Below are 19017 nucleotides of genomic sequence, written 5' to 3' on the forward strand. Positions count from 1 at the left end.
CATAGCAACTGGGTCCTCTGGATTTCAAATGGCATGGCAACATATTTTGGGTCCCTAAACCTGTCATACAAATTTCAAATGGTTTTAGTAAAGTAGGGATATACATTGTTTACAAATGGATATATCTCTCACATAGTTTCGTATAATGTTTGTTGAACATTGAAGTTTTTCATACTTTACAACATTTTCAAACTCATTTGCACCTCAAAATTGGACATAACCTTTTGTTTACCTTAATATTACAAAATACAAAGTTACGTTCGTAATGGTTGTGCAAAAGAAATATTTTTCTATTTTTACATAGAAGGAAGAAGACAAGGCATATAAATAAGATCCACAAAATAGAAATCTATATACAATAAGTCATTAAAGAAAAGATGGTGGTTTTAGAAAAATTCAGAAAAAAAACCATCAAATTTGGATTACGTATGACGGAGAAATACCAATTACAAATTTTGAGTCTACATTAAAAATAGAAATACCAACTATTCATGTGTTCTTCATTCCAAATCAGTTCAGCCAATTGTGTGCTACCATCTCGGCAGCGGCGCCGAATCTTGTTAAGTAAAAATAATGCAACGGTTTGGCAAACGGTGAAGTGGTGTGGTGGTGATGCTTGCGCTTGAGACCCTGCTCTCAGGTTTGATTCCCCTTCAAGTCACTATTTTTTGTAGGTGTGGTGCCATGATGTTTTACTGTTTAATTCCAAATGACCGGACAGAAATATTATTTAAAGTAAAATTCCAGAACCCTTTCACAACTCATGCTGTAGCCTGGTTGTTATACTTCCTAAGTTCCTTGTTGAGGTCTTGGGTTCAAGTCTCAACCAAGGCACAATTTTCTTTCGATTTAATTTGTCTATTCTCTAACTTACATAATATAAAGGATATTTGTTACCAAAACCAATCACAAATCAACGAGCAGCACAGTGGTAAGTCGCGCGAGTCATATCTTGACGACCTGGGTTCGATAACTCCTTACTCTTGGTGTGTCCTTTTATTTTTCCGAATAAAACACAAGAATAGGACTATAAAATGGTAATATCGGACTTGGACACAAACCTCTCGCCTGAGATGCAATCTTAGAAGGAACTTATTGGCTCTTTTCTCTCTCCTTCATCGGCTGTCAGAATCTTATCCGCATCCGTCGCCGACCAATCCGCCACCACCGCCGGGCCTCCGCGCCACCCCCGCCCCCTCATCTTCTATGGCCGCCGACCATTGGAGCCCCCAGAAACCCTAACCCTAACCCCACCGCCACCTCGACCACCACCCACCTCCCACCCTTCCTCAGCCTCACTCCGGCCAAGCAACTTGCTAGCACACACGCAAGAGCGGCGGCGCAAGTCGACGGCAACGGCACGAGTCTGCGGCAGCGACATGAATCTCAAATATTGGAAGGTTCAACCTCTTCCTACCTTTCGGAAGATGGACAGGTTTTCCGACCTAGCTGGACCATGAAAAATGAAGCTGGTTATAAGTGTTGATTTGAGCCATGCCTGGGGCCACGGGCCCGAATCCGCCCTGGCTATGAAAGCCCCAAACTTATGAGATTCCGTAGGAAAAAAAACTATCTGCGTGATTGGTAATTGGATGCCTGTCCAACTCATAAGCCTGGCCCTGGTGATGCAAAAGGAGCTCTCATAGCCTGGGCTAGCTGGAAACGGAAACGAGATTCGTTTCCGAGCCATGCAGGCTGCACAAGCCCATCGGTGGCTCTGACGAGGATTCGCCTCACCTCCCCTTTGCGTCCACCGCATCCTTTTTTCGTCAGTGCCTGGTCCTCCATGGAGCAGAGGCGTGAGGGGCGGACCTCGACGGGCGGACAACGAGCTCCTCGCCGGCGCTGCGCTCATGCGACTCGAGGGGCGAGGCTGTGTTGCGGCACCTCGGCTGTGCGGCTCATCGACTTCTTCGACATGGCCGCGGGCTCCGGCGCATTGGAAGTCCTGCCGCCATCGAGCTCGTGGTGGCCCTGACGAGTGAATCATCTCGCCTCCCTCTTCATCCCGCCCGCCCTCCGCAGCCGCCGCCGTCGCCGCGGCGGAATCCTCCTCTGGAATCTACACCCCCTCGCGCGCCGTCCCGGCCGCTTGAGGTCACGGCGGTGAGAGTGAGAGGAGCGGTTCCCAGCGGCGGCCATTATGCAAGAAGATGAGTTCTTGGGGAGGCGCGGATTCGCGGGCACGAGAGCTCAATTCGTAGCGACCTCGAGCGTGGCCAAAAACAATCTCCGTCGCCACGAATTGCGCTCTCGTGACCTCAAGCGGGTGGTGCTCTGTTTTGTTTTTCGTCTTCTCAGCCTCCGCTTTCGGTCTGCTCTGCTTTGACTTTGAGGCTTCCATGGTGGAGCGAATTGATGTGCTGCTGCCGCCTCTTGCTTACTCGATGGTAGATGGATTTTGTGCTTCCTGTTGCTACTTGAATGGATGAGCTGGTTGCTGGATGGCTGGTGCTTTGATTGCATCCGTGACCAGAATCGAGGCCTCGGGGGAGAGATAATTGAGCTGTTGCAACAGGAACCAATGGAGGGAGAGTTGTTGCTAGCTCGGTGGAGAAGAAGCTCATAGCGGTGATGGTAGTTCAACTCACCGAAGCAGAAAGGAGGTAATCCTAACCAACCAAAGCCAGGCATCCAACCGTGCACAGCCTTAGCCAGCCCTAAGTATCAGCCACTCAACCAAACAATGGATGCTTGCATTGCATTAGCCTGGCTTGGGCTGGCCTTGCATATCTCTTGCCCAGACTTCAGCTTGGCCAATGAACCAATCACTATACCTATATTGCTAACTGTACAAATTCTAAAGTGCATGTGAAACCCGCAACACAGACGATGTCGCAACAAAGACTGATGCGAAAAGGAAAACAACACACATTGGACCCACCTACCAGCAGCTGTCAGTCTGTCACCCATGCATGGGCGATAGATAGCTATTTGTCTCACTGGTGACAAATAGTCGTTCCAGGAGTTGGGGCCAAAGCCAAGGCGCAAGGAGGCAACAGATTGATGCCGGCCTGAGCCACGCATGAACCAGCCAAAAAAGACAGGATGCAAAAGGAACACATGCAAAACACGAGGGATAAAGGCCACCCCAGGCACTACGATCTCATCTAGCAAACGTGACAAGCCGACGACTGCTACCTCAGCATCCGTTCAAGGCCCCAGCCTCTCAACAAACCTCTGCGTAGCAGGCCACCAGGTAGGGCAATTCACTCATAGCCCTCCAGCGAAAAGAGAGGAAAAATACTACGGGTGCAGCCAGCACGACGGCCGGAAATAGCCAACTTCCTACTAGTCATATAATTACAACGGGGAAGACCGACAGCTTCAGGAGGAGCCTCTTCTGTTTTCCTCACTAAAATCAGCCTGACAAATTTCCGCCAGGGCGGCTGCTAGGACCGCCATAATTCTGTGCGACAGTCTGCGAAGCAATCACGATTTCTGCATCACAAGAGTACAAGACACCATGAGTTAGTGTTTTGTCGATAACAGATCACAAGATGTGAGCACCAAGCAGGGAGCTAGGGTATTGAGATAGAGTAAAAAGGTAGGTAGCAGCAGTGAGTGGACAGAAAATAAAGCTCCAACTTTGTTGTTTCCTAACGACTAATCTCATACATGAAGCATGTAACGGAACTTGTATATATATATACAAAACAATAGGTGTTCGAAACAGTAGCTAATTTAAAAGTGCCATTGGTTCAATGATAAACTGTTGAACCAGTTCATATACATGCTATATGCTCAAAGGGAAAGGCAACACTATGCAATAAAAACAAACAAAAGGCAACTATATGAAATAAAAAACAAAGAATAAGTGAGTCAGCATCACCTCCCAGCAAGCTTGATCATTTTAATCAGAAGATATGCAGCTATACATCTGATGTGGGAACTCATTCACTAAATGCTATATCCTGACAAAGCTGAGCTGAAACACTTGATGTCAACAGAGTTCCTCGAAAGCCTTCCTCAGCCTGTAGCATATCAGCCTTCTGATCTGAAATCTCATCTGAAACACACAAATGACAAATGCTTGAAACCACCAACAATCTCCAATTTTAAGAAAAATGATTTTTCACAACATATTTGGTTATTCACCTGCTATGTCACGGTTCTCATAGATTTCAGAGTCTCTGACCCAAAGAACATCCCCGGGAAAAATACTCTTGTCAGCAAGAGTAGCAAAGTCATCTTCAATCTCAACAGAGCCTTTGTGAAGCTTCTGGTTCTCCTTCACGATCTAAATGCATAAGAGTTTCGGCTATTTGAATAATTTGGAGAGGTTCAAATAACATGCAAGGATAAACAACAAAAAAGAGAGCACATCCCAAAGCTAGATAGAAAAGTAAAAAATGTCTGCAAGTCTCTTTTGAAATACGGAGAAGGAAACAAAATATAGTGCATCAGTAACTGCGCTCGCAAAATTTTATGGATTCAGCATGTGCATACCCCTAAAGATTCCCATATCATGAGTTTCAATTGATAGACGGATGTAGAACCAGAGACTTTCAAACTGATTGAAGTTCCAGAGCTAGTTCTTCGGGAACGCTTCGAAGTCCGACGATCTGATACGGCAACAGCTTTAGATGCTTCTTTGATAGACTTTGGTGCTTCTTTTCCACGTACTAAATAGACGTGGATGTCTTCATTCTGGTAATTGAGCTTCTCCACCAATGCACAGCTCTCTCTTTCTCCAATACAATCTTCACAAACCTACAAATATGAAGTAACTTTATACGCATTAGATGTAAATTTTTCAGAGGCAGAAAACATTTGACTATTGAAGTTTAAGCATTGAAACAACTACAACAAGCAATACCACTTTTTTGAAGCAGCACAGAGCTAAAGACCCAAATTTCATCAGAAGATATAACACAACTGCAAGTGCATGATTCCCGAGATTCTGTAGTTTGTTCCCTCCCTTGGATGGGGTACAGATATTTGAGGTATAATTGTCAAAGCTAGACTTAATATTTGTTCTTTTGGGGGTTGGAATGGGTTAAACAGGCCATGTTGCTGTGCAATTGTTAGTGTACATGGTACTACAATTTTTTTGTTAATAAAATAAGCTCGCAAAATGATTTCCATAACATCTTTGTAAATCATGAAAGCCTACATTGCTCCACCAGTAACATCAGTATAGCATGTTTCTATTATCAAAAGAAAGATCAACGTGCCAATTACATTCTTACTTTAACTACCAACAAATTTATCATTTTCATTTACATGATACAGCTCCTATTAGGTCTTCCTAGTTCCTAGCATATTATTTTTTTCAAGACTCAACCAAGGGGACCACTAATACTAGGATTCAGTGATACACCGATACCTCTAGAACAGCTAGTTTACCTCAGGATCAGTTCTGACATAAGGCTCTCTGGCCCCCAAATCATCATTAGCATCATCAAGAGATTGGTCTAGGTCACCATCCATAATTGGCATTGCTTCAGATGACCCGGGCAGTTTCTCTTGAGAGCTCTTGCTAAAAGCAATTTCAGCAGATATACCTTTTTCAGGTGTGGCACTCCACTCTTCAGAGAATAACTTCCAATTGTACTCTGGGATCATTGTTAAACCATCACCCTGAAAACAAAGGAAAATGATCAACTCACGATGTTCTAACATTCATTTTCATCATGAACAACAATTTATATTAGCAAACACAGAAAGAAAACAACAAAGGCTGTCGGACAGGCAAGCTCAGTACAGCAAGGTAATTTTTTTTTTAACTCTATTTAGCTTCTTCAAGTGGTAAAAGCATAGTGCAAAACAGCAAGAGCCTCATGTTTCCAACCTAGGGGCATGGGCATGTTTGGATGTTATGATTTTCAGAAACAATAGTTTCAGAAAATGCCATGCATTTAAATACTACTTCCTCCATCCCAAATTACTATTCGTTTTAGCTTTTCTATATACATAGCTTTTGGTGTGTATCTAGACATAAGTATATATCTAGGTGCATACCAAAATCTATGTATCTAGAAAAGCCAAAACGAATAGTAATTTGGGACGGAGGGAGTACAATTTAAGGTATAAAAGTATTTTACAGTATCGTGAAAACAACGCTGTGCTTGGAAGCCACGGTATGTAAGTTCACGTTTCCATATAAAAAATTCTGCTAAGCTCATTACTATTCATGAGTGTTTGTGTACATGATAAATATCATCAAGGTTCGAGGAAAAAAAGGGATAAATATCATCAAGATCTACATTATTATAGGAATGGCTAATGTACATGCATACTCTTCACATCCAGGTTTTCAGATGAATGAATGGAGATTGGACAGAAAGGACAAGAGAAATGGCTTTGGTTTAGTAAAAAGAGGGCAGAGAGGATTTTCAGAAACTCCAAAAAAAAAAATACATGGTATTGGAGACACTGCAGTTTTCGAAACTATAAAATATGTTGAAACTAAAAGTTTTCCATAATACAGCATTTTAATGAAACCAGTGTTTCAGAGCTGCTAGTATGCTTCAGTTTCCACCATTCAAATTGAACCATGATTGAAAGCATACTTACTTGCTATGCCTATCGACAAAGTTTTGAGTTTGCAGCCAAAGGAGAAGCAGAGCAAGGAAGCTCTGTGAAGAGCAAGGACTTACATTTGATGTTTTCTGAGTAATGCTTCCGTGCTTACAAACAAGATCCAAAGGCCTTTGCAGCAATCTTGAATGCTGAAAATTATCAATCCTTATGTTAAAAAAGGTAATGCGGTCACAATCAACAGAACACAGATATCCTATCAAGACAAAAATGAATTCACAAACCATGTAAAACTTGCACCCATTATACTCACAAATAGACATCATTTAAATACAGATTACACAGATATCTGCATTTGAGTTAAAGCAGTATACCACACTACAATTAAAATACAATACAAGCATACAGCTCATTATATGCAAAACTGTATTATGCCAGCAATCAGGTTTTGTTAGTCCTTTTCTATAAGTCATTGTATCTTGAGAAGTAGGTTATAAACTTTACTAACAACAATCTCATAACTTTGGTATGGAAGTTCTGACAAGGATGTCCTTTGAAATTTATAGGAATCCAAATTGTTCTCCACAAAAAAATTCTCCTCTCGAATTCAAACATTAGAGTTCCACTCTTTTATTGCCTTCTAGGTTTAAGAACCAGACACGTATCAACATGTGACTCATTCGTTTACCTTTTCACATATAAGTGAATTGACAATAGCTTCCAGACTTTGAGGTTCTAGTAATGAAGAAATATTTTTCCCGGTTGCTGTAACATAAGCTCTCCATTCTGACAACCAAGATGAAGGAACCAAATAATATTTTTGACCGGGATGAAGTGCAAAGCTTTTCCCAGATATTAACTTTTCATGATTCTGTCGTTGCTTGAGTTTCACTGCTCTGCAAGTCATAGACATATGAAAATTTATGTTAGGCATAAATTTTTTAGTGAATGACCCAACACGTAACATTGATTTTTGACTCTATATTACCTAAGATTACCCTCTACAGAAGCAACATCAGACAATTCCTGATTGCAGATTTCGCATGGCTGACAATCTGATGGAAAAGTCATAATATCATCAGCCTTCTTCTCATTGATGGTTTGATAGAGAAATAACCAGAGGCTCTCTGGTACAGATATCCGCTTTGCCCCTGGAGCGTGCTCTGGCAGAAGATCCCCATGGCAACATCTTAAAGCACTTGTTGGTCCACTATCAGCATCAGATGTGATATCAGTATTTTTCCTCCGCAGCCAATGAGTCAACCTAGGAGTAACAGCAAAGAAGTCAGCATGACCATACCTGCAGGTTGGTGACATAGTGCAGCAAGTGGGCCAGCAAAAAGGTAAAAAGGAAAAGGAAATTAATCAAGAGGCATGCACATGAGGGCAGATTCAAGTGAAATGAGCTTAAGCAAAGTTATTGAAATGACAAACTGCCAGGCAACCTTATGACTACAACTAGCTAAGGCGTAAGAGCTCCATCAAGAAAAACATGACATAACGTAACAAGAGGTATAATAATAATTGCATTTGCATAAAACCATGATCAACATTGAGCATTATAACCTCTAAAATGTAAAAAAAAGAAACATAGAGGCGGAGACTATCGATCAAAGACTGATTGACACACTGGTCTATAATATGTCACCACAAGGGATCAAAGGGCTATAAGACAAATAGTTCACATAAAGGCAGACAACATATGAGTGGAGTAATCCTAAGCGTACCAAAACTATTAGCTTATACATAAAAAAATACAGAACCAAGATTAGAATTCAAGATAACAATGCACTTTGCATACCATGTCTTTGAGATAAAGTAAGAAGGACCATCTGGACAGCTACCAGCAAGTGCTGCTTCTGCAATATTTTTTAATGACGCTTTTCGTTCACGGTAGACATCAGCAGATACTGCATTTTTTGCCCCATCTTTAAGACACTCCATGCAATAGTCATCATTGCTCAATGTCGGTCCCCCTCCATACTTAAATTATTGCAATGAGAACAAAAGGAAAAATATTCATTAATATTATGCCACAAGTATTACAAAATGAGTACAAAATATTTTATATTACAGTTACTATACTACATCATGCTCCTGAATTACAGATAATCATTTAACATAAGCAATTTAAGGAAAAATTCAATGAAGTGCAAACCAAGACTAAGAAGCGTGGCAGCTTCTTACTTTTGAAAATAGTTTCTGCCAAGCTACAGATGATAGTCGCTTCATTGATGTGACTTTAGATGCTGGAACCTTTCCATGCTCGCATTGAATTGGACCATTGTCAATAGAACTGCAGAAACAAAATACAACTGTAAAAGGCCTATATTTCAGTTCAGTAAAGAATATGGAAAGGCCACACGGTAGCTAAATAAAAGCAACTCATATTGCAGTGACATCAACTTTCTGGGTAGGGACCCTAAGTCCTATAAGGTGCCAGTGATGGAAGCTGTAACACAGAAAGTTAGAGGGATAGAGTAGATACTTTGGTTTACTTTTTGCTTCTAGCAAATAGTGTGACCCCTCTCTGTATATTTAAACAGAGTCCAGCCTACAATATAAACATGATCTAATAGATATAACTTGATCTGAACTAAATGATCTTATCATAAATTACTTGATGCAGAAGACTAAAAAATTAAGGCAAAATAGCCATTTTGGTCCCTCAGTTTTGCACTAAGGGTCAAGTTCATCCCTCAACTTTCAGATCGGCCAATTTAGTCCCTCAACTTTTGTTTTTGGGTCAAATTCATCCTTGCGCAGATGTGGTGCTCTTTATTTGCAGTACACTAATGAGAAAAGTCCTTTATGCCCTTGGCTTATGCAGGTCAAACATTTATGAGCTCATATTCCTTTGATATGCATGCAAAATATGTAGTGAAATAGTATGTGTATTTTTGACAAACATTTCCTGTAATCTAAATCTTTAACACTAACACCAAAAAGAATTGTGAAGTGGTATTAGAAGGAATGAATTTGCTAAAAGACCAAGCAGACTACTATCTAGCATGAACTTATCGTGCATGTCGTATCAAGTTGCTTGGCAGAATGCTAACGTTTCGTGTACCGTCAGTCTCTATTCCCACTGTACAAGTGATTATTCAGTTGATTCCCAAAATCCTGGACATTTGCATAAGCATCGCAGGCAGCAAACGAGAGGCTCAGCATTACCCAGATTAATCTTTTTTTTCTGAATCTGATCTTCCTGAACATTTGCATAAGCAGGCAGCAAAGGGAAGGCACATATTTTTGCCTGTATATCAAAAGAATATGAGCACATAGATATTTGACCTACATAAGCCAAGGGTAAAAAGGACTTTTCATATTAGTTTAATGCCAATAAAGAGCACCACATTAGCATAAGGATGAATTTGATCCAAAAACAAATGTTGAGGGACCAACTTGGCCCATCTAAAAGTTGAGGGACGAACTTGACCCTTGATGCAAAACTGAGGGACGAAAATGGCTATTTTGCCAAAAATTAATACTATTTCTATGCCAACTACTGCTGCAGCCACCGCAGGTGAGGGTAGCCAAGGTGCTGTGTGCTGAATTTACAAAAAGAGGGATTAGCATTAATGACCCCATGGGAAAGCACTGAACCATAACATTCAGATATCACAAAAACTAACACGAAAACTAAGGATGCTAGAGCCAAAAGGGGATTACTGCCATGAAAACTATCATTGATGCTCTTAACTTTTTGGGGGTGTGCCAATATTCGCCCAGCAAAAATTTGGTACCAACACTTTGTTCATGGTTTTGCTTGCCAAACGTTTTAGCCAAGTTGGTAAAAAAAATGTAGCAAAGGGGCATGAGTTTGTCAAAATTTTGGCAACCATTGGCAACAAATCAGGTGCAAGAATAAACTTACGAGGGAGGAGCAGTGTTATCTGCCCATTGGCGAAGCCAGTCTGTTGAGATCCAAAAATATGAATCATTCTCCGGATCCACAGGTGCTTCTGTCAGAATAGATTTTACTTCTTGACGCCTCTCTGTTATATATGCCAAATGGCTGTCTTTCTTGCTTTGGTATTCCTCACACGATTTTACATATGATGCATTTAGTTCATTAATTTGATCCGAAAGATGGCGCGGAAGTGACTCATTAATTTCCACATTTTTATTGCTTTCAGTGGCATTGACATCCCTACTGGTACATTTGTACATCAGCATATAAGCATCCGTAGATGAAAACATCTCTGCTGTGGTAGAAGTGGGCGCTGCCTCCTGGTGACCATTATTACTATTGTTATTTATGATAGAACCTGCTGCGGACATACCTTGGGATTTCTGATCATCTTTATTTGATGCCTTTCCTGGCTTCTCACCAAAAGGATGCAAACCAAGTTTGGATACGGTCTCATCATCAAACTCCCACCACTGCCCATTGCTTTCATCTTTTATATGTGCAACATAGTGCCCACTATTAGCACCAGTACCCTTGTGAATTAAAATAGCAGCCAGTTCATAAGTACAACTAGATGAGGGGTTTGACAACCGCTTTCCCAAATCAAGCTGTCCTGGGAAACTGAATGTTGAAGAAATCTTTTTCTTTGTAGTTGTCTGGCAATAAGAAAAGTTGGACAAAAATTATTTACAAAAGAAAAGGAGAAGAATGCACAGGACTAAATAAATGTGGAAGGAACATGTTACAACAAAACTATGGATGAGCTTTGGGTAAAGGTATATTATATTACCTTCGGAAGGAATACATAACGCTTCAGCTGGAAATTGACAACCGGAGGAAGTGATTGGAGTTTTATGCAGCGAGTGGCATCTACCCTTTTCTGGCATGATTCACAAAAGTATTGGTTCTCCCCATCCAGTGCTTCCTCATTAAAGTAGTCATTCAGACTTTCTTCCAAATTATTTAAACCCTTAATATTCAGCTCCAGCTCATAAAAGTCCTCCATTTTTGAAGATGCTGCAGAATCCTTTCCACATGATGAACACCTTAAGCATTGATGGTTAAACATCAGTTTCCACAAGTTATATCGGTAACTTTTCCATAGCAGCAGTATGGAAATAACAAGATAAAGCATGGTCAACACTGAACACACGAACATAATGCAGGTCATACCATAAATGAGACTGCTGATCATTTTGCTTGACCTATTTCAACAACTTGATGGTACAACATAAACAGGTAAGTTTTAATTTTTTTAGGCATCAGCACCATGTACTGAACATAGTCACTTTGATGCTATGGGATATGAATGTGAATACACATACAAAACAAAGAAGTTGCCAGTTACAACACAAGAATCTACTTAATCTCTTTCTAACTAAGTATATGAGGTACCAATATAATCACAGAGCCTTGAAAATCTGCCTTGGCATGCTTGTCTAAGCACTAGATACAGTAAAATAGGAGTCTAGTCCAGAAGAAATTCATGCCAGGCCCATTTGTTATCAGACAAGTTAACCATACAGTGAGCCCAGATTCATGGAATTTGCATCTTCAGCTCTGTATTGGAAGAACTTTACAGAATGATTGAAGAGTGGAGTGTACTTAAGCAAAGGATAGCACTACAAACATAATTATATCAAATATTGCTAATAAAAATATCCCAGCAGCTCAAAGCTTAATTTTCTAAAATTCCAAAATTCAAACCTAAAACTGGTAAGAAAAGCACAAAGTTACTTCAAATTTGTATCCCATACCTTGTTACATGTGATACACTGCCGCAAAACAGATTTTGCACGATTGTTCTAGCTCCAGGAACCTTGGAGTGACTTAAAGATTGCTCGAGCAGAGACAGAAACAAGGTGAGGAATTCATGGCTGTCCTGCTGGACACCATTGTCTAATTCCAACGCCTTAATAAAAGGCGCTGAATCAATGAAAGCCATTTTGCTAGAGTGCAGCTGCGCAAACAACTGAGCCAGCTGATCCAGAACAGGATGCTTCCTCAAGATGTCCAGCTCCAAAGAGAAAATGCCTGAGCGGAATGAGCTGTTCATGTAGAGGCACTGAAGTATGCTATTCGCATAACAGGTCGCGCCGAGATTAGTCAATCCAGCAGGCGTCTCGGTGGAATCTCGGAGGTCCCTGGATGGATTAGGACCTAGGCCACGAACAATCTCCTGCATTTTCTGCCAGAGGCCAGTTTTCCGGACCCCATTGGCAGTGGGGATCAACCCACAGAAACAATTGGGGGAGTCCTTGGTGTTCCCATGGCAGCCTTGGCAGAGTGGTTTCCACACCATGTAAAGCTGCCGTATATCGCTCTTTGAGATATTGCCATCTGAATGTATCTTCCTGAAATCGATAGCCAAAAAAGGAGAGCAACAATAAGCAATGCGAGCAACTTATGAAACCGCCACCACCCGAAGAAGAAACTAAGGAGATGCGTACTTGAACACAGCTGCGGACGGGCTACTGGATTCATCGGACCGTTGCCTCTTGTTCTTGTTGCGAGTGTTGTGCCTACTCATTGTCACAGCAACAAGGGAGACCGGAGGCTGCCACCAGAGATTCACCAGAGGCTGTGCTTGGGAGGTGTAGCCTGGGCATGAATCAAGCACAAGCTCAGAATTTGGACACCTGAGCTGTCGCACAGCCCTTCAAGCATGACCAAAGAGCATTCCCTCAACCAGTGCGGAGCACACTCTAAATTTGAGGTGGGGCGAACAGCGAGACAAAACTTGTAGTAAAAAAGATCATGTACGCATGCCACACATTCTCATTGAAATCACACAAATAAGAGTACAAATGATTAATACATTGATGTTAAAATATTGGAGATGGTACCTCCTATAAAAAGGTAGCAAAATCTTTAATGCCATAATATAATTCCTTAATTCAACACAAACCAGGATCCAAGAGCTAAACGAACCAAACCTTTCGATTTGAAAAACAAATCAATTAATTCCTATTTCCCTGCTGCTAAAATAAATCATCACATGACAAAGGGTGAAGGAGAAAGGCATGCCCGCCATGATGCGCAGCTTCGAGAAAGAAATAAATCGAGGACTTTACTAACGCCTGCCCATGCAAGATTTGTGGTGAAAGCATCCACAATCCAGGTTCAATGAACCGGACTGCCCCTGGCACCGCTGGCCACGCCACCCACAAGCTCACCTCCACCCCGCCATTCGCTAACTGAGGAAGCCGCTCACCCCCACTATCAGCCCTTCCCGCCGGTTATCGTCCGCCGCCCGCGGCACCCACGCCGCGTCACCTCACCACCCTCGATCCGCCACCGCCGCCGTGCCAACTGCTGCCGCCAGACACTCTAAGCCCGCCAGCCAACATTTGAAGCACTAGCTGGACCCCATATTTCAAGAAATTCCATAACAGAAAAATATGTGCAGGTGAAAGATTGACAGCTTAGTGCAGCATAAAAGTAACAATGAACAACAAAAGGTCACACGTAGGTGGTGAGAGACGACCACTCACATCTTCATTGCTGCTGCAGTGCAGGGGCCAGAAGAAACTCCTTGGCAACTGACTGCGCCTGCACCATGGCTGGATTCACCTTGCTCGCTGAAGATGACAAAGGATGGCCTAATTGGAAGTTCAAAACACGGATGAATTGGGTTAGCAACAAAGGACGTGGCGTAGCAATCCGGACCTAGAATTCTAACCTAAGGTATATGCCTAGCCAGAACTCCAGTATGCAATTCGGTAACACGAAGTACAAAATTCCCAAACGATTAGGTACACAACACATTAAACTCAACAAATAAGTCTGAAACATGCATAAATTACAGAATGTATAAATAGTGCAAACAGAATATTACAATAATAGTGTAGGGATTTGGCTTCCTCATGGCCATGATTCTAGGGGTGGGCGTTCGGATTCGGTCTCAGGTCTCGACTGAACTAACCAAGCTATTGGAGAACACAGCAAAAAAGCATCACGAAATCAATGCACCAGACTTGTCAAATCAGCACAGAAAATGACCCAAATTAGCAAAAAACGACACAAATCAGCACGGATGAAACAAAGGTCAACATGATGGAATACAAAACAAGGCAAATCTCGGTGCCAAGCTGCATCAGGTGCCGTCAGACGACGGCTGAATCTGAGGGGAAAAGGAGCAGCCCCCATGCCATCCAGTGCTGGCCACCGACTGCGAACAACAGCAAGATGCGAAGGGCGCGGAGGACGCATGGGCGGCCACCGGCGCCGGCGCTGCAGCAGCCGCCAGTTGCGGCGCGAGCGAGCAAACGGCAGGCGTGGAGCCTGGAGGGGTGGAGAAACGGAGCTTCGATGGATGGATGGATGGATTCCCACGCCGCCTCACCTCACCACCCTCGATCCGCCACCGCCGCCGTGCCTACTGCCGCCGCCAGACACTCTGAGCCCGCCGGCCCGGGAGCCCTCCCCCGACGACCCCGAACCGGAAACCCTAACCCAGTCACCACCATGCCTCAATCCGAGAGAGCAATGAGGAGCAAGAGCAGGAGGAGGAGGAAGAGGAGGAGGCCCACCTCGTCGCCGGCCGTCTACCACCACCCACCGGAGTTGGGACGAGCACGAAGCGTCGGAGGAGGAGAGAGGAGCGAGCTGTTGACCACGGACGGGACGGAGAAGGGGCGGCCGGCAGGGGAGGGACTTGCATACATTACAGGCGAGAGGGTCCGCGTGCGCCACGCGGAGACGTAAACGACTTCGGGCTTAGAATTTACGTTTTCCCGCGAATATTGTTACCGTACAATAAAATCGAATTAGGCCAGTACAATAAAATCGAATTAGGCCAGCTCTAACAGCGCTGGTTTCGATCAAATAAATCAAATATAATTACGGGGTGTTTGGTAGGTTTGATAAGCTTTCAGCCATACTTAAAATGATGTAAGTGGCTGTGATTGGTAATTCGAACGAGGTCACGGGTCAAAACTTCAATATGCAATTCGGTAATGCATGTAGAAAATTCTCCAAACAATTAGATACTCCCTCCGTCCGTGAATATAGGGCGTAACTGCTTTTTTTAGTCCGGGAATACAGGGCGGCGGCGCATGCAACATTTAACTTGCGTCGTCCTTCTCCTCGGCTCCCACGCTGCATGCAGCTGGCCGTTACTCACAGTGCATGCATGTTCTCTCGAGTGAGACTAGTACTCCTACTGTATAAAGGCAAGCACTATAAGTTCTCAGGATACATCTTCTTTTCTCTAGTGATTATCTTCTCACTGCATGAGTAAGCAATATCTTCTTATGTGAGATTACTGCAGAATCTAACTTGTGTGCTTGCACCTTAGCTCACAACATTTTTGTGCAGCGACGAAGATGGCAAAGGTGGCTGGGGCCAATGCTCGGTGCATGCGTCGGAGGGCACAGAAGGAGCTCGGTCGTGCTCGAGTGCTCCGTGTCTGCGCCATCCACATGCGACGGCAAGCGCAGGTCGAGCTTGGCCGCGCGCGAGCGCTCCATCTCCGTGAGCGAGTGGAGCTCTACCGTGGGGAGCTCCGTCCAACACGGGTGGAGCTCATCCGCTCACCGACTCCGACAGCATTCGGTACGTTCCAGACTCACTGGCCAGCGACACCTATGTTCCAGATTCATTCGAGGACATCGAGGAAGAAGCTAGAATTGCTACACATGTTGCTGCTGAAGCAGAAAAAGGATGAGAAAGCCCTTGCGATTGTCCATCCAATGATGTTTAAAATTTTCTTCCCTAATTTTCCTGAACTACACAAGTGATGCGAAACGAGCAATGGTGTACTCTTGTTTTTTTATCTAATCAGTTACATGCGGTAGAAGTACATTTTTATGCAGCAATGAAATTCACTGTATCTTGATAAATTTCCTTATCTACTTGTTGCCGTATTGGAAGTTGATGAATTCTCTCTAATGTTCCCTTCTTCATACGAGGGATACCATAACGTTACCCTCCTTTTGCACGCATAATCTCTATCATGTACCCTGCAGTGTTAGGAACACAAGGTTTGACCTCTCCACCGGATATTCTAAATACGCTTTGAACACATTCGATTCAATTTCCTGAATGTTTGATGGAGATGACTTTTCAAACAATGCCTGTAGAGCTGAAAAAACCCCAGATCCAAAACATTAAGATCCGGAGAGTTGGGTGGCTGACACATTAGCCGTATATCCCACCCATTTGTTTGTGTAGCATGACAAAAATCTGGATCGTGAACTGCAATATGTGTCTTAGTGTTATCTTGTTGGATGAATATAGGACGTCCTCGTTCTTCAGCAGATCATTTATCTTTGATGGTCGGCAAAACGAGAAACTTTCGGATAGTATCTCTCGTGACCGATGTCATGATCTTCAGCTGCATGGTTCTTATACATACAACCACGTAAGTAGAGTAACCAAGATTAGTAGAGTAATCCTAATTAAGTAAAATTAAATAGCTTACCTCTAGGTCTATTGGGACTTCGCCTCTTGGCTGGCTCCAAGTAAGTGAAGGGAAAAATCCCTATATTGCCATCAAATGTGCATAGGTCGTTCTCAAATCTGGGTTAAATGGGTTTTTTCGACCACAATTTTTTTTTGAAAGCTAAAATTCCACCACCAGTTTGTCCATCTCGCCATACGCGCTGGACAACTCTACACAAAATCCCCATATCAGCAGCAACGGACTTCGTTACTCCCTCCTTCATCATGCCTGAAGCTGATCTTTCTAAGCATATGGCATAGATGATCGTTTTATGTCAGGAGAGTAGTGCCTCCTCCTCTTGATATTGGTAGGAGTACCTACACACAAAAAAAAACATCCTCATGTTCAAACAGCCGTACGTGCATGGGACATGCAACAACAAAAACAAATGAGAAAAAATAATGATGCTTGCATCAGAACAAACATCGGGTACTAACCTGAATCGAATGCCACGAAATCAGCTTGATCAGCAACGACGTCATTTTGGTCCATAGCATGTGCACCGTTGTCCGTTTCTTCAGTTTGGTCCATGGCGTGTACACCGTTGTCTGTTTCTCCAGCTTCAGGTTGAGCCATGGCATCTCCTTTAGCTCCAGCTTCATCCATACCATCAGCTGCATCGTTGTCGTTCTCGTCGTCATCGCCATCACCTGCGATGGATGCCGCTAAACTATTACACTTGGAAAGGCACACATGGGAACACAATCGAAATATAGAAACGAAAACCAGGAATGAGTACCTTCGTTGCCAGGGTCCCAGACGAAATCATAGTTCAAATCAAGTATGCCTCCTTCAAATTCCTCAATTTCATCCTAATCAATAGGCTGATTCAGATCTAGACTGGGCATTATGAGTAGAGGGAAGATTAGAGGAGTAAGATGTGGTGTCCACTGTGAATAAGCATTCCCTGTATTTATAGGACGAACATATTGGAGGCATAGGCCGTGGCGCCACATGCAAATCAATTTCCATTAGCACCAATGAAAATTTTGTAGACGCCAAGGGACAAAATGGACACGCGCTAAGGAAGAAAATTTCGGTCATGCGAGAGAAATTAGCGCGTGCCGTGCATGCAATTCCTTTAGCATCCCAACGGAAAAAAATCCATCTGCATGCATGCAGGGCAGGGCAAGGGAATAGTCTGAGCCGTTGCTTTGGCGCCCGGAAGAGTGAATGGCTCGCGGTTAATGCATGCATGCATGCGCGCCAACTACTTAAATTAGACGTGGAGCCGAAGCACTCTTCTTGGAAGCCACAGCATTAAACTCGTTTATTGTTCTTTGTGAAAATAGAATCATGCCTTGTATTCACGGACGGAGGGAGTACACAGCATACTAAACTTACATATAAACTGTCTAAATAGAAGATTACAATAATAGAGCAGGGATCTATCCTCCGCATGGCCAAGAAAGTGCCAATTAGCTTGGAGCTCTGATTTGTGATTGCATTTTTCAGACTAAAAAATTACACATTCACAAGTTTCAAAACCTAAGCCCTCAATTTCGGAAACATTTCACAAATTGCTCACCTCAGCCTTCAGTAGTTAAATTGTTGCTCTCATAATCCAAATCAGAGAGGAGGTGAAGCTGGACTGTGAAGAAGAAGGGGGAACCGGAGCCTAGATGTCCGGGGAAGGGCAGCACCGTAGCCGCAGGCCTCCAGGCTTTAGGACACCCGTTGGCTCGTGCCAGGTGCCTAGGATGGAGCGTCAGCTGTTGGCACGCCGCACTGCATGCAGCCACGCACTTGCCACCCGTCGTATGGGTGCACGGCGCCTTGGCCGCCGCCGGCTGCAGGCCCCTCCGCCGCCGCCCGCCGGTGTGGACCTAGGGTTTGGGTCTTTGGGAGAGGAACTGGAGTTGATTCCGAAGAGACGTGGGCAAAGTCGCAACTCGCAGGAGCACGAGCGAGAACGGGAGACGGTCCGAGTGGTTGCGGTCTGCGGCGGCAATTTCACAGCGCTGGGAGCCGACGAGGGAGGAGGCGGTGCAAGGAAGGAGGGAGGAAGGGCCTTGTGCGTAATTGGACCCTACGTGAACTTCGGCATTCTGTAATTGGACCTCTCTGGTTGGTCTAAGTAGTAGTATGGGCCGCTACAGTTAGTAATTAATTACTTACCCATTGAATAGCCCCCGTTGCCCAAATTGTAGGTCGTTTTAACTTTTCTAACATACAC

General features: G+C 43.5%; 1 protein-coding gene across 2 annotated transcripts; it reads right to left on the bottom strand.

The window, feature by feature from the left end:
• Positions 1 to 3064: 3064 nt before the first annotated feature.
• Positions 3065 to 15081, bottom strand: LOC117848046 (ubiquitin carboxyl-terminal hydrolase 26). 2 transcript variants are annotated; one of them, XM_034729350.2, is made up of 16 exons: positions 14929 to 15081; positions 13891 to 13998; positions 12847 to 12997; positions 12154 to 12750; positions 11187 to 11442; positions 10361 to 11052; positions 8671 to 8779; positions 8285 to 8466; positions 7472 to 7747; positions 7172 to 7379; positions 6603 to 6674; positions 5350 to 5583; positions 4450 to 4713; positions 4099 to 4240; positions 3833 to 4009; positions 3065 to 3441 (listed from the first exon to the last, which is right to left on the bottom strand). In XM_034729350.2, exons 3-15 carry the CDS (start codon positions 12924 to 12926, stop codon positions 3894 to 3896), a joined length of 3228 nt encoding a protein of 1075 aa, XP_034585241.1. In that variant the 5' UTR covers positions 12927 to 12997; positions 13891 to 13998; positions 14929 to 15081; the 3' UTR covers positions 3065 to 3441; positions 3833 to 3893. The 2 variants fall into 2 exon arrangements, with proteins under 2 accessions (XP_034585241.1, XP_072148995.1); XM_072292894.1 differs by lacking the exon at positions 13891 to 13998 and having other exon boundaries at positions 14929 to 15032.
• Between the last annotated feature and the right edge of the window lie 3936 nt (positions 15082 to 19017).

The sequence above is a fragment of the Setaria viridis genome, chromosome 3 (genome assembly GCF_005286985.2).
Source record: "Setaria viridis chromosome 3, Setaria_viridis_v4.0, whole genome shotgun sequence".
Taxonomy (NCBI): domain Eukaryota; kingdom Viridiplantae; phylum Streptophyta; class Magnoliopsida; order Poales; family Poaceae; genus Setaria; species Setaria viridis.